Genomic DNA, 27,291 nt, shown 5'->3' with positions numbered 1-27,291 from the left:
AAAACATAACAAAGAAGATCCTCACATTGAATAAACACAATGTACTAGTGTGGAAAGGAGAGAGTTAACTGGAGGAGGCCTTAGGTTATGAGGGCTCTGTCACAGTGAATGGATCAATAGGACCATAAAAAGTCTGGGTGTGATACAAAATGGGATGAGTGGATAAAGTCTTGCCATGCAAGTATGATGAGCACAGTTAAGATCCAGCATCCACATAAAAACCAGGTGGCTGTGGTAGACCTCTTGTAATCCCTGCACTCTGGAGGCAGAGACAGGAAATCCCTGAGAGCAGGCCTGGCCAGCTCTGTGTTCAGTGAGAGAACAGGACTCAGTGAATAAAGTTATCAAGAAAAACATCCAGGACCAAGCACTAGGACCACATACACCAAGAGAAGCAAAGCAAAACAAAACTAAAGAAGTTTGTGAGTGCATTTGCCTCAGGGCTCAGGTGAGGAAGCAATTCTTCTCCACTTGCCTTCCTGCATTCTCCATTTGAGGACCTGTCAATAAGTTCCTCAGTATGTGTGAGAAGACAGCGACTCGATGTTGGTCTTCCTGGACTCCAGAACTGTGAGACGTTGACAGGAGTCAGGAGGGATGGATAGGGACACCTTTGGTTTCTGCAATATACAGAAGCGTTTGTACTCCATATCATAGACAGGAATCTGCATGCTTCTGCTTAAAAGTTTAATATGTATAAGTTAATAAGCTAAGTTAACAGCTTGATATGTATACATGATTAATGGTTTGTTTGTTCTGAGTTAACCCTACCACCGCCCCAGCCCTGATGCCACTGGATGAGTACAAGGTTGATTCCAGCAGTAACTAAATACACTCAGCATTTCAAAACATGCCTGAAACCAGACATCCAGAGAAGGAGGCCAGAGTGAGAATGATAGTATTGGGAGAATATTAGCCTCAGAAATGTGGCTGATCAGAGGGGCCTCAAAGGGGCAAGACAGAGCTCCAGAAGGATTGCCAGATCTTGTCAGTCCCCCTGCCCTCCATAATGAGATGAGATGTGAGGCAGTGTGCGATCTTACGTTGCTGTTTTGGGAAAGTTGATCTGCCGCCTTCTCAACTCTCCTAAGAAGAGCAGAACTTCCAAGACTCAATTCCTGTCTCTGCTGGTTGGCTTTTGTAGTGAAAGACTGCATGAAAACCTGTCTAGTTACAAAGTAACTGTCTGCTCTTATTATTTATCCAGCCCAGGCCATTTTGTTACAGCAGTACAATATGGACTAAGACCTATGTCAGATCTTTCTCCATGATGAAATGATCACCAAGTAAGGGCAAGGAATCCCTCCACAGTTCCCTCTCCTTTCTTCACCAGGGCAGCCAGCACAGCAAAGAATAGCAAAGGGGTAAACTGAGCAAACAAAACCACTGGCAGTCAGTTCAGTGACTGTGAGTAGCTCAAGGAGCCTGGTGTGACCACTGACAGACATAGAGAGCCTGCAGGGTACAGTGTTCAGGGTGGGAGTCAGACAAAGGCTGTGTCTCTGGATACCGTTTTCCACCTCCACAAACGTTCCACGAAACTCGAGCACTTAGTACTTACGCCTGCCCCATGTAAAGTGGTGAGGATCCAATAGTGCATCTCCCTGAGACTTGGCCCTTTGAGGCATGAGGTGGACAGAGGTCTCTACACTTCACTCAAGCCATGACAGAGGGGAAACTGAGTAAGAGAGCCAGCTAGAATGCAGACTGCACAGGATGTATGCCAGCTGTGTCTCTTGCTCTCTGTGTGAGGCCCAGGTCCCCAAGAAGACACCATCACTGCTGTTGAAGCCAGACACTTGTTAAAATGATGGGGCTAAGAGAGAGGCTGAAAAGAGGGAGGGAGTATAGAAGAATACACAGGATACTCTCTGACACCTACTAACCAAACTGACAGTGTACACTGCCGTGTTCTAAACACACCCTGAATCACCATTCTGAATTCAGGCCTATGAACTTCAACAAAATTTATATTAACTCTCGTTTATATTAACTCTCCCAAGGAGTTGGAAGACAATTCTGCCATGCTCAGCTTAACTCTTGACCCTGGATGAGATACCAGCAAGCTTGGAAGTTGAGAAACTCATCTGTTCTCAGGCTGCTTCTGTTGCCAGGAGACATGGAGATTTTTGGAGGAAGGCAGCTCTGGGTTCTCTCCTGAAAAGGCAGCCTGACACAAAGCATCGTTTGCTTTCAGCTCCCAGTACGCGGTCTCTGGCCGAGTATACTTCACAGGATACCTTACGGGGCAGTGCAGATTTAAACTTTTAGGCCGCTTGAAATGAAAAGTATGTGTCTAAATACCGACACAACTTTGAAATAATTCAGCAGTGCTCTGGTTCTCATGAAGCTGGCACACACACTGTTCTTGTTCACTAGCCTGACATACAAGTCTATGAGGAATGGCCACTGGCTCCCTCTGCCAGCACATCAATGTCAACCCACCGAGCTCCAGCCATGCCCCATTGATTGCTCGGGACTCTCCTGTGGGCAAGAGGATACTCTTCCAACCTCACAGCCTGACTGTTTTGGATGACAGTCCCACGGAATTCAGTGCTCCAAGAGTGACTGGACTGTGTTCTCATTGCGCCGTCTCAGTAGCTTCTCTGTGGCCATGACAAAACACCACAACCAAGGCAACTTAGAAATGAAAACATTTAATTTGAGGCTCACATTTTCAGAGGGTTAGAGTCCCTGCCCAACATGGCAGGGAGCATGGCAGCAGGCAGGTAGCATGGCGTTGAGTCGGTTGCTGAGAGCTTACCTCTGATCCACAGGAAGCAGGCAGAGGGGAGATAACTGGGAATGGACTGGGCTATTGAAACCTCAAGACTCACTCCCAGTGACACACCTCCTCCAACAAGGCCACACCCCCTAATCCTTCCAAACATTTCCAACTGGGGACCAAGAGTTTGAATATATGAGCCAATGGGGGACATTCTCTTTTAAACCACCATGCCCTCCCACTCCACCCCAGTCCAATCCCACTCCACCCTGCTTCCCAAATCTCCATGGGGCTGAGCTCCTCCTCTTAGAGTCTAGCCTACCAGTCAGGGATTTTCCAGCTCTGACAAGAAACAAAATACCACCACCCTGCATTCTAAGGTCACTCTTCTTTCATAAGTATGTTTATTATTTGGCATTGACAATGAGGTACTCCATCAGAAATTCCCGTGTGGGAGGATATTAGTCTACTGTTACGGAGCAGGTACACGTGAACTTCCAGTTAGCCTAGCATAGTTGAATATCTTGTTTATACAGAAGGTAAAATGGTGAACCACCATGGTCTGACTCCATCTTTCTCCTCACACTCTACAGTTGCAGATTCTTGGACCTGGATCAAAGGGCACAAAAGCACGTGGACATCCACAAGGCCACAGACACTCTCACTGTACTAATAAGGAAGTAGGTAGAAAGACAGAGATCCAGGCAGGGAAAGTGTCAACATGCATCACGGGAGCATAGGAGATGGGCTGAGGACCAGGGGTGTGTAGCCTCCTTTACACTAGAACGCTTCACAGTACTCCACAAATAACAGGCAGGAAAGCGGAGGTCCTCCTGGGAATGGGTCACATCTCATGCCTGGAAGATGTTGGTGAAAACGCCCAGGCCTGGGGTATCCCGCAATGGACAGCTGAGTATTTTGTCCCACAAAGGAGCCTACACGCAGAAGCTGACAACGAAGCACTGTGTGGATCATCGGGGTCTCTGTGTCTCCTGAAGATGAGCACCTCCTCAGTTTTCTTCCAACCACTGCTTGAACAGCTTGTGGAACCTCCTCTTGCTTTCCCGCTGGCACTTCTCTTCTGGCTGCCGCTGGCTCTGCTGCCGCTGCCGCTGAGGCTGCTGAGGCTGCTGCTGCTGCGCCCCCTCTGGCAGGAGGCTGCTTCTCTCAGCTCCCAGGCTGAGGGTAAGGCCACCAAGTCCCTGCACTAGTGTATCCCAGGAGGAAGGATTGGAGGCCCCATCCCTTTCCCCAATAATATTTTGCCCACGGGCCTGGCAATACAGACATTCACATCGGAACCAATTCTGAGCTCTGTTGCCTGAGCGGAAGATTCTGCTGTCCTTTTCCACTGGGTAAGGTGCCCTGTGATCTCGGTGCCTGCGTCTCAACTGCCCCAGGAATGCTTTCTTCTTCTGAGGGAAACCCAGGCGTCCACAGCGCTGCTCCAGGAAGTTATTCTGCTCCGTGCACTGCCTCTGGAGCAGCCCCTCTGCCAAAGGTGTAGGGGCGCCGGAGCCAGGATTGGTGCTCAGGCCGCTGACGTCCAACCTCAGCTGTTCTAAGGAGATGAGGTGAGAGGATGCAGAGCCTTCCTGGGAGGTCTCCACAATGGTCACTTGAGAAGACCCAGAAATCAATGCTGACTCCCATTTCTGGAGGGGATCCATGGGGGCTAGTCTGAGCTGGAGGCCACACCAGGCCTGGGGTCTACTCAGGAAGTGCAAGGTGGTGGGTTCTATGATAACTAGAAGGTAGGGAGGACGAATGGGTGCAGCCAGAAGTAGCCAGACTGTAATGAAAGGTGACAAGGGGTGGGGGAGAGAAATCCCATGGTTATTCACGTTATTTCACCTTTCTGGTGAAATCTCATCTTCCTAGATGGAACCTGGACCTCTGTCCAAACTTCTAGACTAATGCCAGAGTTTGGGAATGGATAACAGAGACAAGCACAGAATGGCATCACACACCTGTGGCAGGAGGATCACAAAAAGAGATTATCCAGGCTAATACTTACTCAGCTGCCTGTCTGAAAAAAAGAAAAAGGAACGTGCTGGAGAGACTGCTCAGACATTAAGAGACTGCCCAGGCTCCTGCATGCTCACAGTGCACACAAAGTCATACACAGAGAGAAAACTCCACAAAACAGACAAAGGAGTAAGGCCTACACATGAAAAGCTACCAAATAAACAGTACAAGACTAAATTGAAAAACAATGTGTACATAACAGCTACAAACACAATGTGGGCACATAGAAAACTAACAAGATATACCCAGAGTCTAGTATACAGACCACGATAAAATGCTAATGAAAGAAGGCCTCCTTAAACGTAGACAGTCTAGGCCTGGGTTGGAAGATTTGCCATGGAAATGGGAAGTTGATTTTCTTCAAGTTGAATTAATCCAAAGCCAATCAAAATCCTGGAAGGATTTTTTTTTTTTTTTTTTTTGCTGTTGTTCATAAACAAGCTGAGCCTACATTCCACCTAGAATTTCCAAGTTTTGAAAAACAGGAATGATTTGCATAAATCACATCAGTCACTTTTAAGCCTAACTCTAAGGGTGGTGTCTTGGTTTGGTTTGGCATGGCTGTGATGGAAACACCATGACCAAAAGCACCTTGGGGTGGAAATGGCTTAAGTCAGTTTACATTTCTGTATCACAGTCCATCAGTGAGGGAAGTCAGGGCAAGAACTCAAGGCAGGAACCTGCAAGCAGGAACAGATGCAGAGGCCATGGGAGAAGGCTGCTCACTGGCTTGCTCCCCAAGGAATGCTCAGCCTGCTTTCTTATACACCCCTGGGGCCCCTGTCCAGTGAGAGCACCACTCACAATGGGCTAGGCCGTCCCATATCAATCACTAATTAAGAAAACCACCAGAGGCTTGCTCACTGGTCAACCTCTTGGGAGCTTTTTCTCAGTTGACTTAGTTCTTCCCAAATGACTCTAGCTTGTGTCAAGTTGACACAAAACCAGCCAGCAATCAGCAAGACGATTGTCATGGAAAGGAATAGACATGTAAATGCACAGAAGAAAACAATCAACAAATGCACCCTTACAAATGAGTCTGGACAAGAAAGCACAAAGGGAATCAGAGAATGTTGAATCTGTTCAACAAACAGAAATCCCTGCATACCCATACGCAAAAATATAAACCTCAGCCTCATAATTTATACACCCAGTAAATCAAAGAGTTTCAGAAGTAAGCATCAATTACATAATAATATGCTTTTCAGAAGACACTGAACAAAAATGACTTTAGGACCACAGAAGAGGTATCAACAAGTCTTGAACCAAAAGCATGATGCACAAATCCACATACAAACAGACATGCATACACATAATTAAAAATAAAATATTTAAAATCTGGACTTCAAAGGAAAAATGCCAGTCTTAACAAATGCTAACTAATACCTCCAAATGGTAGATATTTAATGGGTACCTCATCTTATTCTTGCAGTATACCTGGACTGGAGGATTCTCAAAACAACTGCCCCTTCTCTCTGTGTCTCTGCCTGCCTGCCTTGCTCTCCCTTTTTAAATGCTAAATTGATTGTAAGAATGGTACCTCAGGACCTGTCATTTTAGCAAATTTGGAAAGCAAGAAGTCAATAGTTTCTTTAATACACATAGAATACTTAGAACGTGTTATAACCAAAGGAAACTCAGAACAATATTAGAAAGATAGCAAGCCATGTGAGTTGACTTTTTACACATAGAAAATAAAACATATGTCCTAGGAAGGGAGACTCTTAAGGATTTCATCATCAAAAGCCCTGGCTCGTGTAGTTATATCCCGAGGGCCATCACCACCCCACACAGATACTTAGGTGTGAAGCACGTAGAGCAGGATCCTCAGATTGAGACTTATCCATTGAGAATCAATTGCCAATTGAGATTCACAGATCTGATCAGTTTTCACAAGTCACAGAGACACTCCCAGGATATTTCTTCCTTTAGAAAGCCAATTCTCACAGGAAGAAAATAAGTCTCACAAATACCTTTTAATCAAGAAATTGCCTAGACTTCAGAAACATCAAATCACAACAAGGTAGCATTTTAATCATATTTCATTCTCCCCCTCGCTCCCTATATCTGGGAACTATTTCCAGTCCAATAGCCCACCACACAACGATCATGAAGTTACTCATGAACCTCTCTAGAGGTATTAAATACAAGGAAGCCCACAAATGTCCTGTTTAGGATGTGGAGAGCAACTAGAGGAAAAGATACGACTTCCCATCCTGCATCTTACTTCATCAACTGTCTCTTACCTCAGAGGGATACAGACCTTATACCAAACTTCAGCTCAAATTAAGGCAACCTCCTGTTTCCTCCTCCTCCTCCTCCTCCACCACCACCGCCACCACCACCACCACCACCACCATCACCACCACTGCCACCACCACCACCACCATCACCACCATCACCACCACCACCATCGCCACCATCACCACCATCACCACCACCATCACCACCATCACCACCACCACCACCACCATCACCACCATCACCACCACCACCATCGCCACCATCATCATCATCACCACCACAACCATCATCATCTCACATAGCTTATGAAGAATTGGAAGACACGATGACTGGACATGAACAGACCCAAAATGTTTATTGGTCAAAGTTTCTGTTTGGAAGTGTACTGTTTGCCCACTGTGGTGGTCATTGTTATGTGCCACGGTGGGTAGGCTGTGATGCCTGGTTGATCACACACTAGCCTAAGTACTTCTGTGAAGCTATTTCCAGACTGAGAAACTTTTACTACTATTAGACTTTAAGTAACACATGGTATCTTTCATTGTGTGACTGGACTTCATCAAGTCAGGCAAAGTATGAAGCCCCTCCCAGGGTGGAGGTAATTCAGTCTCCTGACCCCAACACACACACTCTGTCTGATTTTAGAGCATTCCATTCTGCCTGCTGAATTCAGGCTCAAAATTACAGCATCAATTCTTTTTAATTTAAATACCACATTTTTCACTTATTTTACATACCGACTATAACATCAACTCCCAAATGAATAATATCCAACCAAGCCACTTGACCTCCAGAATTTGCACTTGCCAGAGTTCACATTGCAGTGGAGCCAATGTCTTGAGATGAAGGACTCTAGCACTAGATAGAGATATGCATATCATAGATCATATCATAGATCTCTTATTGGTTTGGTTTCTCTGGAGAATCTTCACAGATAACAGCCACAATGTACCATACCTTCCTGCAGTCCAATTGAAAACATTTGCTGAGCCATTGTGCTGCCAAGTGCCAAATGATGTGGACTACATGAAATGGGACAAAGGACAGGTTCCATACACATAGTGCCTCCCTCAAAACACAAAATGTGTGCTAGGTGCTTTACCTCCTTCCTTCACTATGGTCTCCCCAGAAAAATCCAAAGTTGGTAGAATCATTGTCATTTCACAAATAGAAAACTTGAAAAGTAAGGAGAGACACACCAGAGGCCGGGCCTGACCTGGGATCTGGTGCAAATGAAACCTGTTTAATATGAAGCTGAAGGAGATGGGTTTGCATAAAACAGCTGGACCCCATCTCAGATAGCTTCCAGTGACATGAAGGATCCGAACAAAGTCTCACTCGCTATCATCTGTCCCATGGCATCCACCAAACCAAGAAACAGCACCAACTGACCCAAGGACAGGACTAAAACTGAATTAGAAGTATGCATCCAACGAAGATGGATGTGTGTGGTTAATAGATGAGGAACACACAGTAGAAGAGCCAGCATTCTGATGAAGGACCATCCATAAAAGGCTTAGAAACGGCAGAGCAGGAAAAGCCCTTGACCTAACTGAGAAGTCTAGGGTAACTCCTGTGTTCCCTGCTGAGTGAGGACCATGAAGTGAGTGGGAAGTCCATCTCCCAAACATCACACAGCAGCATGGGTGGAAGTAATAACAGGAAATGTGACCTTTTCTACTTTCTTTCCCCCTCACATTACCCATCTGCTAAGAGAACCCTCTGACTTGGTTATTGTGATTCTACTCCTCCTCCAGTCTTGAGTTTCTGAGATAGGGTGTTCCTCTGTAGCCCGGACTATCCTCAAATTCAAGTCAATCCTCCTGCCTCATCCTTGTGAGTGTTTGGATTACACAAGTGAGCCCTCAGAGCCAATGATACTGTGGTTCTTAATATCAAACTCATTTCACAGGTGAAGACAGTAATTACCTCAGGACCATAGAAAGGCACATGGCAGATCTGGGCTATTAGGAAATTTGTCAAGAATAGAGCTCCTGTCCTGAACTACCATACCACATTGCCCTCTCAAAAATAGACACACAAACAAACACAATGCTCCCCGTGGAAGAAAGTCTGCTTATGGTCATGAGTAAAGAGAACCCCTTCTCACTAAGGACTAATCAGAATAGTGATTCCTTACTTCACCAAATGCTCAGGAGGAAGCAGGGGGTGTTGGGAGCAGGTCAGGTACAATCTGTGATCTACTGATGCCATCAAGGACCACCAGTGTTTTCTGAAATCTACAGATGGCATGAGCCTAGTTTAGCAAAGCACTTTCTATCCCTGTATCTTTCCTGAGAGCAGATACCCCCAAAGCCCCCAGCAGATATTGAGGTGATATTGTGTTTCCTAATATATTGGGCATCCTAATAAACTTATCTGGGTTCAGAGACCAGAACAGCCACTAGATACAGAGGCCAGAAAATGGTGGCACACACACCTTCAATCCTAGCATTCCAAAGGCAGAGATCCTTCTGGATCTCTGTGAGTTCAAAGCTACACTGGAAACAGCCAGTCATGGTGACACACGCCTTTAATCCCAGGAAGTGATGGCAAGAAGCAGAAAGGTATATAAGGCGTGAAAACCAGGAACTAGAGCCTGGTTAAGCTTTTAGGCTTTTAGCAGCAGTTCACCTGAGATTCATTCTGGATGAGGACTCAGAGGCTTACAGTCTGAGGAAACAGAATCAGCTGAGGAACTGTTGAGGTGAGGAAGCTGTGGCTTTTCTGCATCTCTGATCTTCCAGTATTCACCCCAATACCTGGCCCTGGGTTTGTTTTTATTAATAAGACCTTTTAAGATTCATGCTACAAGATATAGCAGATAGCCGGGCGGTGGTGGCGCACGCCTTTAATCCCAGCACTCGGGAGGCAGAGCCAGGCGGATCTCTGTGAGTTCGAGGCCAGCCTGGTCTCCAAAGCGAGTTCCAGGAAAGGCGCAAAGCTACACAGAGAAACCCTGTCTCGAAAAACCAAAAAAAAAAAAAAAAAAAAAAAAAAAAAAAAAAAAAAAAAAAAGATATAGCAGATAGATAATCTTTTCCACTCATGTTGGTCAACTGGGCATTACTTCCCCATTCCTTTGCCACCTGGGAACCAGTGGATAGATGACTAGGCAGTCTTCGATGAAACGTTTGGCAATGGGGCCTCTAAGCAAGATTTTCCCCTCGAATCCACCCTTTAGGGTTCAGCTTAGACAGGACTTCTTCCAAAAGGCATTCTCTGGTTTCCTTCAAACCATCTGGACTGGGGACCTTCCTAAGGTTCCCACAGCACCCTGTATTTTCCTCCCCAAGCCCCAAGCCCGTTCAGCTGTCAAGGGATGGTTATCTGTATGTCAATCACTAGCCTGGGAGCCAAGTGACCAGTCATTGTGTTTCTCTGGTCATCCTTCACTGAGCCTAGGCCCTAGTAGATGTACATTAGTATCGATCATAAGAAGTATGGAGAACTCGAAGCCTTTTCATAAACATATCAGTATTTCTGCCTTGCAGAATCCGTATTTTCCTGCACTGTAATGGAAGACAGTCCCAACACCGTGAGCCTGGGTAATGTCCCTAAGATCACATGACCACATGGAATGTAAATCCAGCCTGAGACTGCTTGACTCCAGATGCCTCTGCCTTTGGTAGTGGAGCAATACCTCTCTGGATTCTCAGCCTCCTCAGAAGCCTGAGTTAGAAAGTAATCTTGAGGTCCAGAATTCAGATGGACAGGCCTGGAGGCTAGGCTGGGTGCCCAGATCTGGAAACTGATGTAGCAAATACGTACCATCCTGCATCAGACCATGCTGTGCTCTCAATATCTGGTGGACTGTCAAACAAACCTTGACAGTCTATGCAGCCCAAACCAACCTGGCCAGGCTCCTTCTCTCCTTGACTTACACCACAGTGTGGACCAGGAATAACAAGTAGCTAAACACGCCAATGCTTCCTATGTGGAGGTGATGAATACTACAAACAGAAGCGAATTCACTTTGAAAATTAAAATGTTATCTTTCCCACCTTTCTGTCTGCAATAAAATATACTTAGGAAATGAATTTATTTCAGTTGAGAGGAAAAGAGTTCATTTCATCATTTTGTTTAGACAACATGAGGACATTTGTGCCAAGAATGGCAATATGTCACATCTGTACAAGGCAATGGGTGCCAAAGAGTGGCCACCTACCACGTGCAAGGGCAGCGGGGGAGGAGCCTGAATTCCAGCCAAGGAGCACCTCACAGAGAGGTGAGTTTGTCCAGGCCCTGGCTCTCGGGACTTCTCTATTTCTGGTGCCTACAGCGATGTATCCAATCTCACCAGGCCTAGAAAAGAAGAGACACTCTTCTTAGCAGTCCCTAGAAAAGAACATCAAAGTCACTAAACGCCAAGTAATGTCCATCTGTGAGTGTGAAAGAAGATTCGATGAGGACCACGAATCACAGTCGTTAGCTTTGGGAGCTCCTGCCATGTGGAACTAAAAGACACATACATGAGATATGGAGCTTCACCGGAAGTTGAACGGACGGGCCCAGGGAAGGGCAAAGGAGAGGGGCAGAGCAACAGGAAGAAGACAGTCATTTCTCAGCAGTGACAAGCCCTCCTGGTCACCACAGTCACTGATCTCTGGGTCTGCAGCATAGATTCTGCCACACCATGGCCTGTGTGACACCTACATGTCCCCTACAAGACAAGACCAAACTGGCCAGAGTGCATTCACCTAACCTGTCTTCCCTGGGACACAACGGTTCCATCAATAACCGCCCTGGAGCCCAATCCTAAGGCCCGAGGCAAAGTGCTGTGAAGCATACAATAAAGGGGGAAATGGGGTCTTCACAGCAGCTAGACCCTGGGGAACAGAGTGGGGAGAGAAGACACAGTACTTGTCATTCCCCGGAACGAACAGGAATTCAAGATCCGATCTGCCACCGCCATTCAGAACACATGAGTTCCCATTCAGAAACAAGTGGCAGGATACCACCTACCTAACAAAAAAGGGCTGTGTGGCTACTGCACTGATGTCACATACCACTAGACTCTGCATACTACAGGGGTAAAAGGCACAGGCCTTCTCTGGGTGAACAGGAAATTAAGTTCTGACACTTCCTGCATTCACACCTATATCCTGAAAGATAACATTGCTCAGAGGACTCCTAACTGCAGGGCAGGGACCTGATGTGAAAATGACAACAGAACATGTGATTGTGTCAGCCAGAGGGGAATGATAACCAGAGGAGGCTCTGCAGCCACATGATCAAGAAGGCCTTAGCCTGGCTGTGATGGGACTTCGTTGTACAGGCTCAGTAGCCCTTACCTGACATTGTGATTTCTTTTTGAGTAGATGATATATGCATGGACATAATGAAATATCCTGGGGACATGACACCCAGAATTCATTTACATTTCATATACACACTATACATACAACCTACAGGTGATTTTATACAGTATTATACTGATATATTTCATGTATTTTTAATACTTCCCTGTGTGTGTGTATGTGTGTATGTGTGTGTGTGTGTGTGTGTGTGTGTGTGTGTGTGTGTGTGTGTGTGTGTCTTACTGTTTGTCTGTGTGCATGCTCAGATTGAACACAGGGTCCCAGGCATAGAAAGTACATACCCCACCTCTGAAGCAGGTCTCCACCTTGACTTGTATTGTAACAGGCTGCCAGGAGTAGGTGAGATGTGGAATTTCTCTCTGTGGTTTCATCAGGTGCTAGGAAATTTTCAGGATTTGGAGCATTTCGATTTGGCAGGCTCAGATTAGTGGTGTTCAAACAGTGCTGTTATCCCCCCTGCAGATCAGGTAGCTGGTGATCATAAAGGCTCAGCCACTCACTGATGGTGACCCAGCTAGTTTTTGATGGTGACCCCTTCTTTTCAGGCTGTCTTTACTAGCAGCCACAGTAATCTATTCTCTCACGACTGCCACCTACTGGCTTGAACTTGCATCCACCATCTTCTACTAAGCAGAGATCTCCCTCCCTTTAATTTCTCACCATCTGGTAAATGTTGGACACAGATTATGTTTCAGCCCAGGACTATCACTTGACAAGGCAACTATTCCTCGCAATACACAATTGGATGCCCATGCCAACTAATATGGCGGGTTTCCTTTCCACCCTCATGCTGAGTAAAGAGCATGGGCTGCGGCCATGGTCTTAACTTAGCTATCACATTCAATCCCATGTACAATTTTCACAGTAACTGACAAGAATAAAGCCACTGTTTCCTCACAAAAGCTATTAACAAAACATTGTCTTAGATGCCAAGGTGGTCTAGGTGAAGACACCGCCTCTTTGACAGAGAGCTGTTGAAACTGTTCCCCTTAAAATACAGAAACCCTTCTTCTCTATTGCTTGTGAGGCTCAGCCACACAAGGATCCCCACTTGATCTTTTCAGACAAGGCTAACAAAACAGCACCCACACAGAGGTCAACGCACACATCAATACACCGCCAACAACATGAGTCACTCCAGAGAAACCATATTGGAAAGGCAAAAGGAAACCTGTGATCAATCCTAACAGCCAATTTCCCATCCCACCGAGGTCTACTGCCCAGAATCAGCTGTCCTCCAGCAAGCAGGACAACCATGCAGGCCTTCTCTCTCAGTATCTTCTGCTGCAGCCTGCATCTGAGGAAAACTGTCCAAGTGCTTGCTGCTGATACAGGAATCACTGAGCTTAATTTCTCTAAGTTCTATTTCTAAGTCACATCCTGATCCTTATCTTTGTGAGGAATCTCAAGAAGAATTTCTCTGACGTTTCTATCGGGCAAATGTCTCCTTTGAAAACAGTAACTCTTCAGGGACTCTGTCTCACACTGTAGGGTGGCAGATGGGGTGGGCGGCTGGCAATGCCAAGGAGACAAGTCATCTGTGAGCTTGAACAGACTCGAGCCCAGTGACACCCCGGATGCCTAGTGCTAACTACAGGAAACTTGGGTCCCTTCTCCCTGTAAAATCGCAATCCCCAGGTAGAGAAAGACAAACACATCACACAGAGATAGCCCAACCATGATTCTGACACTGAAGAGATGGCCCTTCTGAGAAAAACAAGGATGCCTCTCAGAAAGCACCATTCAGGCTCGCCAAGGAGGGATCCTGGTCTAGACCCACATGCGCACCAGCCCCCACCCCCCACCCCCCGTTCTAGGAGCTTCTCTCTGGGTTTTGCTTTCCCTTGGCCCATCCCAGGGAGCCTCCCTTCTCTTCTCCCCCTCCCCACCCCCACTCCCCAATTCCCTCTTCTGCCTGTTGCTTCCAGGTCTCCCCCACCCCCATCTCCTCAGACCCCTCATGCTCTCTTTCTGAACCTCCCTCAAAGCCTTCACTCTCTCACTCTCATTCTCCCTCTGTCTCTCTGGCTTTCTCACGGGTGTTTCGTCAGTGAATCAGGTCCTGCAGTCTGGCCGCCAGGGTACCACTTCCTTTGCTCAACCCTGGAAACGCAGCTTGGCTCTCAGACACCAAGGGTTAAGACCACCAAGAGGAGCGGTCCTCCAGAAGCTAGAGAGGCCTTGGTGCTGCAGGCAGGGACTGCGGCCCGCCAGGCTGGTGGCTCCCAGGGGAGGAGGACTTTAGAGAAAAGGGATCTATCTCCCTTAGCTGCCTCTGCTGAGGCCCGAATCTCAGGGTGGGGGGCGGCAGCGATTTTCTCCCCAGGAGTGGTGGCATAGGGCGTCGCGGCCCGCACTGTCCAGCTCAGGACCTGTGGTCTCTCTCGAGGCTGCTGTCCCGACAGGACAGCACGCAGCAGCAGCCCCCAGACCTCCCCACAGTGGGGAGAGGAGAGATCGCGGTTAGCGGAGGTGACATCACACGGGGGCTCCCTGGAGTCCAAGAGAGGCCTTGGCAGGCTGCCTGCCAGGATGTGCAGATCAGCTGGGGGCCACAGAGTGCGGGGGAAGATGAGTCTCTGCTCTTTGAGTTACTTGTCGTCTTTGTGTGAGGGCACGAGCGCATGGGAAAATGAAAACCAACCAAGTAAAGGAGTTGCACCAAGGCTGCCAGATGTGGGGATCAAGTGTTTGGGTGAATTTGCTGCTTGCTTCTCAGTTCATGGGGTGGCAGTGGAATCAGGGGAACTCACAGCCCGCTGTGCAGGGAACTTTTTTTTATCTCTATGCCTAGATAGTTTAGAACAAGCTTCCCACCCGAGTGGATTATCCGTGAGAAAAAAGCATAGGAGTAGGAGGGTCTGTCATCCAGGAGTATTGCAGATCATGACAGAGAGTGCATATCAAGGCTCAACTGAAAAACACCTCAAAGATCGTTCTGGAGCCAAATGGAAGTGACCATGGTCCCGGAACATGCATTTAGGCTGCTCCAAGGTCGGTGTTCCAACGTGTAAGCAGCTTCGTCAAGTTCTTACAGTCACAACAAAGTTGTGTATGAAGGCATGTTTATAATACATTGATAGAAACATCAGAGAGGCATGTTTTAGGTAGAAGAACACCAGCCACAGACCTCAGATTCTATGTGATAGCATTCTCAGCCCCTTGACTGGGGGAGAAAGGGCTAATACATTCTGAAGGTTTTTATCTGTTTATAGGGATGCTAGCTAGGTCCAACAGAGAGGTGGACCAGGAATATCTCTTAAGGGGCTAAAGATAGCACAAGAAAAATGTTCACCCAAACTCTCCACAGTCGTTGAATTTTTTTCTCAGTCAATCAGCTTTAGTGGACAGAGCTTCTTTCTAGGATTCTTTCTTATTCACACAGCCTTACCCCAACCTACATGGTGAAGGGTGACCCTTTATGCCAGCCATCTACCTGGAAGGAATATTGTGAATGGACCTCTCTACCAGGAGTCAATTCAGGGAAGCAAGTGAAATTCAACATTCTCCATAACATTGAGCAAAGACCTGCCCAGGTAGACACAGGGATTTTTCTTTCTGGGTTTTGTTACATCGTCTTACATACCCTAGGCTGGCCTCAAACTTGATATGTAGTCGGGGATGACCTCAACTCTTGATCCTCCTGCATCCAACATCCAAGTTCTGTGATTACAGGTTTTCATCACCACACTGGATTTATTCATTGCTGGGGAATGAACCCAGGACCTGGTTCAGAGTAGGTAAGGACTCTACCAACTGTGGTGTATCCATAGCCCAAAACTTCCCTTTTTCCCTGGGAGTGACTCATTCATCGATAACTCTTTATACTTTGGATAAGCTAGTGTTTCATGGTCTAAATAAAGAAGGCAAAACTGGATGTTATCCTGGAATATCATCATCATCCTCGTTTTTTATAAACCTTGTAACTTTTGTGCTAATGATTGAATCCTGGGCCTCACACAAGCTAGGCAGGTGTTCTGCTGCCCAGGTAGCATTCACAGCCCCAGACAAGTATCTAATGCAGGCATGTAACAGTATGGTAGAAGGCTTGGTTAGCAGATGTGAGTCCCTGGGTTTAATGGCCAGCACTGTCCTTTTAAGATAAGGAAAAGAAAAAAGAAAAGTGGTCACTGAGCCCTAGAGAGATCAAGTAACCCAGTTCTCTATCACTGTGATCTGAGTTATGTCCACTGCCCTGGTCTTCACTGATATAATATGACTAGAGTTACACAAGGATTAAGATTCATATCCAGGGCTTGATGACCTCGCACTGACAAGCACATGTTGCTGCTTTCCAGATCCTCCCAGCCAACTCAGTCCTCTCCTGAACTCCAGACTCTTTAGCCACCTGACCACCCTCAAGTTTGCTGCACTCAAAGCACCAGGGCGGTGTATATGACCAGAGAGGATCCAGTGATGGAGAACATGGGTGGAAAGGGCCCTAGCCTCCCTCCTGGAAAGAGAAGGGCAGCTACAGAAAGTTTAGAAGGGTTTGGGTGAGGGATGGTACTTCTCAGAGACATCCTGGTGGGCTTTAATCCTTCACATGTTGATCATACACCCTGACTCTTCTCAGTTTATTTCTTTGCCGTCGTTATTTCAGAAAAGGTTGTATCGTTGTGTGACTCGGGCTGACTCCAACTTGAGATCCTCTTCCCTCAGCGCCCTCCCCTCTTTATATTTTGTTTCTTTTCACAATGTCAATACTTGGTGTATGGTGGTGAAAATATTCAAAGATGGTCTGTAATTCCATGCAGATACATAGGTGAGTGAAAACATACCCTCTTAATCTGATGAATACCTACCTGCTCATGAGGATCACCACAACCTGAGATAGTAGCAGAGAACTTGCTGTGAGACTAATCAAATGAAACCAATTTGAACGTTTTCTGATCATTGGTATCTATGTTATATAACAGGTAGTCATCCTAGATACAGAGATTAGTTATGTCAGCTTCCCGAAGTCACTCCAGGAGTAAGCATTTGAGTTTGTTTGCAGGACATAGAAAAGTCGATCTTGAGCTGACTGGGAAACTTCCTACCTGCTGGCCAGCTTCTACAATGCCAGAATATGCTATGCAGGCCATAGAAGGAGAAAAGACACCTGTGAACTTAGCTAGTGCTGGCCCCTGCACGCTGTAGGGCATGCTGTAGGGCACCAGGCAGGATGTGGTGTAGTAGTAGCATGAGTGTTAAAAGGTAAATAAGCCAATTTCTGATGGGATTTGAGCCCTGATCCACAGGAGAAAATTTATACCTGGTACTGAAAATCTTGTTAAAATCATAGGCCCTTTGGGGTAGCTTTCTATTGTTAGTTGGGTAAATAGTTGTGTTGTCAAGCTGGCTTTCCAAATATTTATGTTTTTGCTCATATGTCTGAGCTGTCCTCAACCTTCATCAGAGAAACTCCTTTTTGTGATGGACAGTGGTTAGTGCACAAATTCATAACTGGTCAAAGAGCTGCAAAATGTGTTGCATACTCAGCCCTCAAGGAGAAATCTGGATAAACCATACCCCAAGAAGGATCGAGGAACATTGTTGAAGGGCTGTGGAGGTAGAATGTAAGAACCAGATGATTGGGACGTGTGCACCAAATACTGTCTTCAGGTCTTGATGTGTCTGTTGCACTCATGAACTCACGGGACCTGCACAAGATGCAGCTAGTCAAAATTGTAGCATGGATAAGGGAGGGGCTCACTAAGCCTTACCCTTGTTTGCTGTGAGACTAATCAAATGAAACCAATTTGAACGAAATTGAAAAATGAAACTTATTTGAGGAACTGTTGGCAGGTGATGGTGGCTGGAGGCAGGAGAATCATTTTTCTTTGGGGGCGTGGCCACTGTTAGTTGCCCACACTCTGTGGATGGCATAACACACACCATGTGCAGATGGATATCACTAATTAGAAACTGTTTTTTTAAAGAAAGAATAAGAGGACATGAATTTGGGAAGAAGATATGTTAAGGTGTGTCTAGGAGAATAAAGGGGTTAAAATTGGAGTGGCTGTGATCATAATGCATTTTATATATATGTGAAAGCCTCAACGAATGAGTTACAGAGTGTTTGAGTTCCCCAAGATTAACCCAAACAGCAGTCATCAGCCCACCTCTTCTGCACAACATCCCCTCCCCCACCGCTGCCTTCCAGGCACCAACTACTTTCCCACTGCTTAGGCTAGAGCAGTGGTTCTCAACCAGGGGGTCGTGACCACTTTGGGAGTCAAATATCAGATATCCTGCATATCAGATATTTACATTACAATTCATAACAGTAGCAAAATTACAGTTATCAAATAGCAATGAAAATAATTCTATGGTTGGAGGTCACCACAACATGGGAAACTGTATTAAAGGGTCTCAGCATTAGGAAAATTGAGAACTACTGGGCCAGAGGTTTGAAGCCCTCCTTCATAGGTGCTTCTCTCCCCCAGCCCCACAAGCCTGAAGCCCAGCCAGTTCCACCCGTCATATCTATCTATGGGAGAACTTTACAAGTCTTTATACCCATCACCACCATTAGTTCCCTAATCCACAGCTACTTGATGTGGCAACAGAAAAAATTTGAACATTCAACAACGAAATTTAATTCAAAATCAAATGTGTAATCTATCTAATGTAATTCTGGCAGCTTTTGCCCCAGTTGCACCATGTGACATCACTGCAGCCTTGGTTCTGAACACACAATCTGCATTTTGCACATGCTGTTGATCCATGCTGTGCTACACCATCGGAAATACTTGAAACACCTCGGGTCAAACTCAACACGATCATAAGTCATCATGTTATGAATTGCAGCGTTTTACTGTACATACAGAGTTCTCTGCTCTTCTAGAAACACAATGAGAAACAAAGGCATTTCTTTCTTCTACCAACATTACTCAGCATTAACATACCAAATATCCTTGGATTGGATTGTGTTAAAATGTTTGATCTAAAAAAATGATTGAGTTGATGACTTGGGTTAAATTTTTTTAAACGGATGAATGAATTTTGTCTTGGGATTAAAACAGAATTTCCAACTGTTTATGAAATGATTCCAAGGATACTTCTGTTTCATCATTCTATACTACATATTTATGTGAAGCTGCATTCTCAGCATCGATTATAAGATCAAAATGTCAGTCAACACTGAGAAATGTTGAAAATGTTCTAAGTCCTGCAGATCAAGGTTTTAATTGTTTGTAAATATAAACAAGCACTTCCATCTCATTATTATGTGAATTTGCTTTCATCTCAAATAGATGATCAAAGTATCTGCATACTGTGACATCATGGGGCTGCCCATCTAAGATGGTCACTGTAAGCTGGTCAGATCTCACACCCTGAAGAAATCACTTCATGTCCTTCACCCCCCTACTCTCTGTCACCAAGAGTTAAGAACCCAGTTGTGCTGTGGTTTTATGTTGGGGGCACAGAGGTCCTTGTGGCTCACAAATAAGCACCAGGGAATCCAGGAAGGTTAAACACACAGTGTTGTCTCTTCAAAGAAAGAGATGTATAACCTGTTTTCCACCCAGAAGGCTGGGAATGGATGTGGTTAACAGCCTAGTAACCTTTGTGCTACATGGAGGTCCAAGCTACATCTGGCTCCCCCAGGGTCTTACAAACAGGACCAGAGTTGGTTAATTGCCCAGGTGACCTCTGTGCTGTCTGTGTGACCGAGACCACACCAGATCCTTCCACAGACCCTTAAGATAATACAAGCAGTCCATCTATAGATCCCATCTTTATGGAAGAAGTGACATGTACCTTGAAATGAGTTTCAATGTAATTATGCCTTACACTTTATTGTGCACACGGGATTGTGTTACACCAGGATACTTTCTTCCAAACTGCACTGTGCCTAAAATAAACTGCCCAGTGTCAGACTCTAGAAGGTTGAACCAACACTGGCTGAGTCATGGTGAACTGGACTTCCTTATTGCCTCACTCAGATTGACACTATACTGGCCGTGGTGTTTTCAGAGACCACACACACACACACACACACACACACACACACACACACACACACACAGTTTTAAAGCTCCTAAGTTATGCTCCTACTTGGTCCTACTATGCTCTGTGTCGAATGGGCTATGTTGAACTAAATCACGTGGTACAGAACATCCTGCCACTCTCTGAAAGGGTGTCAAAGTCAGATATTTTCTCTTGCTGAGGAGATTTCTCTGAAGCCACACCTCCACCCTGTTATCTATCCATGATGGCTCTTTCTCTTATCTTTACTTTAAGCTATCCCTTTTAATGGATCTTCTCTGCAGGTTTAGAAGGGAAGCCTCTCTTTCCCTTTAAGGCTCCATTCATTGTGGCTGTGATAAGATAACATCCCTTTTTAATGCTCTCCCACTAAGACGCACTCATGGTCTTATGGCCCTTTTTCCCAATAAGGATAATTTTGTGTCATCTTTCTGTAACCAACACATGAGCAGCCCTATTTCTAGCATATACCCAAAGGTTTTTTTATAATAAATTTCTTTATGATTTACTATCAGTAAATGTTGAACTTACATACCTTTATGCTCAGGGTCACATAAAACTTTCAGGCAAAAGGGGTCAGGAGTAGACAAAGGTTAAGAGTTCATGTCTCTATCCCCCTTGTCCACTCACCCTCATGTCTGTCCTTCACAACCACCACTGTTTTAACCAGTGTTTTATTGCTGTGAAGAGACACCATGAGGAGGGCAACTCTTCTAAAGGAAAGCATTTAATTGGGGCTGGCTTACAGTTTCAAAGGCTTAGTCCATTACATCATAGTGAGGAGTATGGTGGCATGTAAGCAGACATGGCCCTGGAGCTCAGAGCTTTACATACTGACCCACAGGCAGAGAGAAAGAAAGAGAGAGGAGGAGAGAGGGAGAGAGACTGGTCCTGGCATGGGCTTTAGAAATGTCAAAGCTCATCCCCTATTCCATACTTCCTCCAACAGGGTCACACTTCCTAACCCTTCTAATCCTGTTAATTAGTATCACTCCCTGGTGACTAAGCATTCAACTATATGAGTCTGTGTGAGCCGTTCTTATTCCAACCACCACAACCATCAATTCATAGCTGTTCCTCCTGCCAGCAGTCTTGGCACTTTGCCACTCATTCTCTAATCTAGTGACATGAGGGACCGCTCTACCTACTAATAAGGTCAAGTCACTCCTGCCAGATTCTGGAGGAGCTGCCTGCTACACTTTGAATAGTGCCCTGCCTCCTTGACAAGGCACATTGGGCCCTGCCTCACTCTCATCAGCATACCCCTCCTGTTGCTGCCCCCTAGTGCAAATTCTAACCAGTACACATGGTTGGCTGGGTGGTTCTAAGTCGTTTATGTGATCCATACTGGTCCTGTACTTCTCTCCCTGATTTCTACAGCCTCACAGGTCACATTCCCTTTGTTTGTCATGCACCTCTCCCCTTCTCCTGCCTGACTTCCAGTTAACCTCCCAGCTCTCCTTAGTTATTCTGAGTAAAGCAATTCCCATCTTATGTAGGAAGTGGCAGGATAAAAAGGCAAACTCAAAAGTTTTGATATTGTGACTGAGGGGCAGGTGATGGTGATTTGTTAAGATTCGCCAAATGGACTGACTAATTGGAGTAGAATCTGAGAGCAAGATTTTCTGCCTAATGCTTAAAGGAAGGTAGAATAATACACAGAGGTAACTGTGGAAGGTGAAAAGCTAACTTTCTTGAATGGAGCCATTATTGCACTCTCTATCGTTCAAAGCATCACATTATATATTTTATATTATAAAAATAAATATCAAAATAAATAATGGCACCTAAAGAGAATAAATGCATGGATTTAAAGGACCTTCAGAGAAGGAGTAGGATACAGACAGCATAGATCTCCCCTTAATTTTTACGGACCTGCTGTTGCATTTGAATTTGAAGTGAGGATTCAGCCCCTACTTTTGTTTACCATGGTGGTATCCAGGCTAAGGACATACCTCACCAGGAAGATGGAGCAGCAGGAATGTGGATAGACAGTGTCACTTCGTGGCATCCTTGAACAAGGACTAAATAGGAGTGGTCCTCATTGCTGACTGCATTTTGGTGAAATAGTTCTTCACTGTAAGATTAGTGACACTGACAAGTTGTACCGACTTGTAATCTTTTTGCACAGGAACTGGCCATTGTGGATCTTCAGGGACATCAATGTCAGCCATGTTCCCCATCAGGGAGCCTGGAAGGGACTCTGCAGTATTTTTAATGCCCTCAATGGGTGCAACAGACAGTGAGAGGGAACTCAGTCATTTCCTTCCATATCCTGAGGAAAGATCAAACCCAAAGCTGGGTCTACCTGCTTTCAAGTGAGCTGGTGACACCTCATATCATATTGTGCTGGCTATTTTATGTCAACTTCACCCAAGCTGTAGTCATTTGTAAGAGAGCGCCTCAATTGAAAAAAAAATTGCCTCCACCATATTGGCCTGTGAGAAAGCTTTGCTATGTTTTCTTCATTGATTGATGAGTGCTCAGCTCACTGTGGGCGGTACCAGCCCAAACCTGCTGGTCCTGGGTGGTGTAAGAAAGAAGGCTGAGCAAGCCAATAAGCAGCACTCCATGGCCTCTGCATCAGTTCCTGCCTCCAGGTTCCTGCCCTAACTTTCTTTCCTACCCGAATTGCTTTTGGTCATGGTGTTTTATCACAGCAATAGAAACTGTTAACTAAGGCAGAAATTGGCACCAGAAGCACTGTGTTGCTGTGACAGATCTGAACCACGCATTTTGGGGAACATTGAGGAAGGACTTTAGAACTTTGGTCTAGAGAAGCCATTGGGTACTTCGAGCTTAATGAGCTGTTGTGAGAATGTAGACTATAATGCTGAGAGCAGTGCAGATGATGGAGGGCTACCTTAAAACTTTTAGAGGGAAGTAAAAACTCTACCAGGGCCATCGACTGGATATTTTGAATTAAGAACCACTTGGGCTGGAGAGATGGCCATGTGGTTAAGAGGCTGGCTGTTCTTACAAAGGACCCAGGTTCAATTCCCAGCACCCACATGGCAGCGCACAACTGCCTGCAACTCCAGTTCCAGGGAATCTGAGATCCTAACACAGACATACATGCAGGCAAAACACCAACGCACATAAAAATAAATAAAAGACCCTTAAAAAAAAAAGAACCACTAAAGTAAAGCCTTTGCTTTGCTGGAACAATAAATGCTGGTCAGGTGGAGGTGAGAAATTAGCAGTGATTAAGAAGAGACCAGCACTGGCACTGGTGGTACTCACCTTTAATCTCAGCACCGGGAAGGCTGACACAGGTAGATTTCGTGAGTTCAAACCTTGAACTGGTCTACAGAGCGAGTTCCAGGACAGCCTGGGCTACACAGAAAAACCCTGTCTCAAAAAACAAAAAGAGTGTTTTTTGCCTGGCTGTGGTGGTACATGCCTTTAATCCCAGTACTCAGGAGGCAGAGGCAAGGGGATCTCTGTGAGTTCAAGGCCAGCATGGTCTACAAAGTGAGTTCTAGGGATGGCCAGGACTGTTACACAGAGAAACCCTGTCTCGACGGAGGGGATGGGGGAAGACCAGCATCGTGGATGAAATCTTCTGTATTTTATTAGGGTCAGCACAAAAAAAAGCTGTGTTCCAGAAGTGGCCAAGGTTGTATGGACCTCATGCTGGCAACCAAATCTGGTAGTGTAAGGGTCACCCAGTTGGTACTGGTTTTGAAGGCATGAAGGGGTCATGGAGAGTAGCTGAGGCTTGGAACTGTGTGGCAGGGCTGGAATCCCTGAAGAGAGGCCAGGAAAGGCAATTGGTGAAGGTGTAGCCTCAGTTGCAATAGAATGACGGGGATGGAAGGGACTGTGCAGAGAAACTGACACCATGTGCTGTGTTAGAGACCCTGAAGACAGCCCAGAAGCTACTGGTGAAAGTGTAAGGCATTTGCAACATTTTGGAGACATCAATACCATGGAACAACTGTCAAGGACAGCAGCAGCCATAGGGTGGGGCTGGCCGGAACATAAGAGACAACTTGTGTGTGCTGCAGACTGTAGGCCCAAGAAGTGGAGCTAGCAGTCGCCCAGCCCAGATGATTGTGAGTGGCACCCAGACATCAAGCACTGAGCTTTTTATGTTGTTGAACTTCAGTTTTGCTAAGATTTTATTTTAACTATGCCCTGGTTCTTCTCTCTTGGAATAAGAAGGTATTTAGCTTGTTTTTGGTTTGTACAGGAGCCCACAGTTGTGAGACCATGGATACTTTAAAGAAACCTTGCAATTTTAGAGATACTTTGGATATTTTAATGAAGCCGAGGTTTTGAATGTTTAAATTTTTTTAAAGATTTATTTATTTATTGTGTATACAGCATATGTGACTGCAAGCCAGAAGAGGACACCAGATCTCATTACAGGTGGTTGTGAGCCACCATGTGGTTGCTGGGAATTGAACTCAGGACCTCTGGAAGAGCATTTGGTGCTCTTAACCTCTGAGCCATCTCTCCAGCCCGAATGTTTAAATTTTTAAGAACCATGGACTTTTAAATTACATTTGATTTCTAAGACAGCCATGACTACATAATAGAGAGACCCTGTCTCAAAAAATAATTTGTTTTATACTATAATAGTAACATGACATCTTGTGGATAACAAGAAAGGAAAGGTCATGGTTTAATAGTGATGTGTTTGTGTGTCAATTTTACAAGGGGTCGATTGTACTAGCTACTTTTACATCAACTCAACACAAACTGGAGTCATTTGGAAAAAGGACACCTCAGTTGAGAAAATTTCTCTACCTGCTTGTCTGTGAGAAAGCCTGTGGTGTGTTTTGTTCATTGATGGTTGATGTAGGAGTGCCACACTCACTGTGGGTTGTGCCACCCCTGGGCTGGTCACTTTGGATGGTATAAGAAAGACTGGGAAAGCCATGCAAGCCAGTAAGCAGCACTCCTCCATGGCCCCTGCATTAGTTCCTGCCTCCAGTTTCCTGCTTTGAGTTCCTGTTCTGACTTACTGGATGATGGACTACAAGTTGTGACATTAAATAAACCCTTTCCTCCCCCAAGTTGCTTTTGGTCATGGTGTTTCATCACAGCCATAGAAAACATTGAGGCACTTGTGAAGTTTAGCTCCATGTACTAACTAGCCCAATCTAACTCCTCTTACTTAGCACGGCATGCCTAAATATGAGATGTAGTCTGTGCCCTGGCAACTGGAGAGTGGGCTTAGTCACTAAATTGCTTGTCATACAAGCATGAGGACATGGCTTTAATCCCCAGCACCAATATACAAAAATCTTGTCACAGGAGCACATATCTGCAATCCCAAAGTTGGAGAGGCAGGCAGATTCCTGGAGCTCAGTGGCCAGGCAGCCTCACCTAGCCAAATTAGGTTTCCAGAGAGATCCTATCTCAAAAAGTAAGATGGAGAGTGACTCAGAAAGAAACCTGACATTGGCCTCTTATCCCCACACACATGCACATACATGCCCATGTCCACACATGTCCATATGCACCCCTAAAGGCATATGCATATGCAAGCATGCATGTGTAGCATGAATCTTAGAGAGTCTTATTAATAAAATCAAACCCGAGGCCAGTTATTGGGGTCAATGCTGGTAGATCAGAGAGACAGAACAAGCCACAGCTATCTCACCTGACCAACTTCTTGGCTGGTCTTGTTTCCTCAGACTGGAAGCTTCTGTGTCCTCATCCCAATGGCTCTCAGCTGAACTGCTTCTCAAATCCTGAACGCTTAACCAGCCAAATGCTTCTAGTTTCTGGTCCTCACGCCTTATAAACCTTTCTGCTTTCTACCACCACTCCCTGGGATTAAAGGTTGCTTTCTGGGATTAAAGGCGTGAGTCACCATGCCTGGCTGTTTCCAATGTGGCCTTGAACTCACAGAGATTCAGAGGGATTTCTACCTCTGGAATGCTAGGATTAAAGGCGTGTGCTAACATTTTCTAGCCTAAGTATCTTGTGGCTTTTCTGTTCTCTGACCCCAGATAAGTTTATTAAGGTACACAATATTTTGGGGAACACAATACCACCACATGCATGCTTCTCTATAAAATTTAACCCTGTTTTTACAAAATGTCAGAATGTGTTCTGTATATATTTTTCTGGCCCTCCAAGAAGAATATACTGTCCACCAACTACTAGACATCACTGAGAAAGAAATGAGGTTAAAAACAAAGAAACAAAATGCCAGAGGATTTTGAACAGGTGAACAACAAAAAGAAAAAATGGGAGTGTCACTAGTCCCACCACTGCCGCTCCAAACTCAAACATGGCTTGAGGTTTGGCTAGCTTCCCAGGGGCGCCAGCATCATGCTCTCCATATTAACATGTTACTTTTAAGTAGCCCTATGGGAGAAGCACATTAGATACATCAGGATGACTCTTCCTGGAGCATAGCTATTATTCATACGTATAGTTTTTAATGTGCAAAGGTCCAGAGAGACTAGGAGCATAGGTCACTTACTTAGCAGATGTGAGACCTTGAGATCAATGCCCACCGGTGCAAGAATAAGCAAACAAACAAACAAACAAAACCCTCAAAGTCCCAAAGAAATAAGTATTCAAACCCCAAGAAAACAATACATGAAAGCAGCCTGGCTAGGTGGAAGATACCTGTAAAGGTAACACTTGGGAGATAAGTACAAAGATCATTAACGTTTGGGGCCAGTTACAAAGAGAAGAAACAAAGTGGGAGTTGTTTGGTATCTCATGCAGAAAATGGTAAATTGAGAAGTCACATCCAAGGTCTGGCTGATTCCAACTAAAGAGGACCGCCAAGGAGAGCACCTTACCCTCCTCATTTACAGGGAGTATATGAGAGTTTGCTCAGGAAAGACATGGTAGGCTGTTTTTACAGTCATGCTGACACCCTTTGCTTACATTCCACTTGGTAAGATGGTAACACTGTATACCAGTGGAATATTCTTTGTTGCAACACCATGTCCACAGGTGAAAGGCAGGTGTCCAACCCGGCAAAGCCACTCTGAAAGGTTCTAGGACAGTACTATGTCGGCC

The 27,291-nt window shown here is 45.5% G+C and overlaps 1 protein-coding gene across 9 annotated transcripts in view; it reads right to left on the bottom strand.

The window, feature by feature from the left end:
- Window positions 1-2,637: 2,637 nt before the first annotated feature.
- LOC128125152 (protein FAM156A/FAM156B-like) overlaps window positions 2,638-27,291 on the bottom strand; it is a 53,761-nt gene continuing 29,107 nt past the window's right edge. For 4 of the 9 annotated variants that reach the window (XM_052762695.1, XM_052762607.1, XM_052762523.1 and 1 more), the window contains one exon: window positions 3,107-4,517. In XM_052762695.1, coding sequence (XP_052618655.1) covers window positions 3,736-4,517 — 782 coding nt within the window. In that variant the 3' untranslated portion in view covers window positions 3,107-3,735. Of the gene's footprint in view, window positions 4,518-11,165; window positions 11,303-15,243; window positions 15,886-23,538; window positions 23,647-27,291 lie in introns of those variants that run through there. The other 5 variants (XM_052762354.1, XM_052762259.1, XR_008223158.1 and 2 more) reach the window with 4 other exon arrangements.

This window comes from Peromyscus californicus, unplaced genomic scaffold (genome assembly GCF_007827085.1).
Source record: "Peromyscus californicus insignis strain IS unplaced genomic scaffold, ASM782708v3 Scaffold_10__1_contigs__length_136768540, whole genome shotgun sequence".
Taxonomy (NCBI): Eukaryota; Metazoa; Chordata; class Mammalia; order Rodentia; family Cricetidae; genus Peromyscus; species Peromyscus californicus.
The sequence above is the reverse complement of the archived record's forward strand: the minus strand, read 5'-3'. Positions and strand labels throughout refer to the sequence as shown.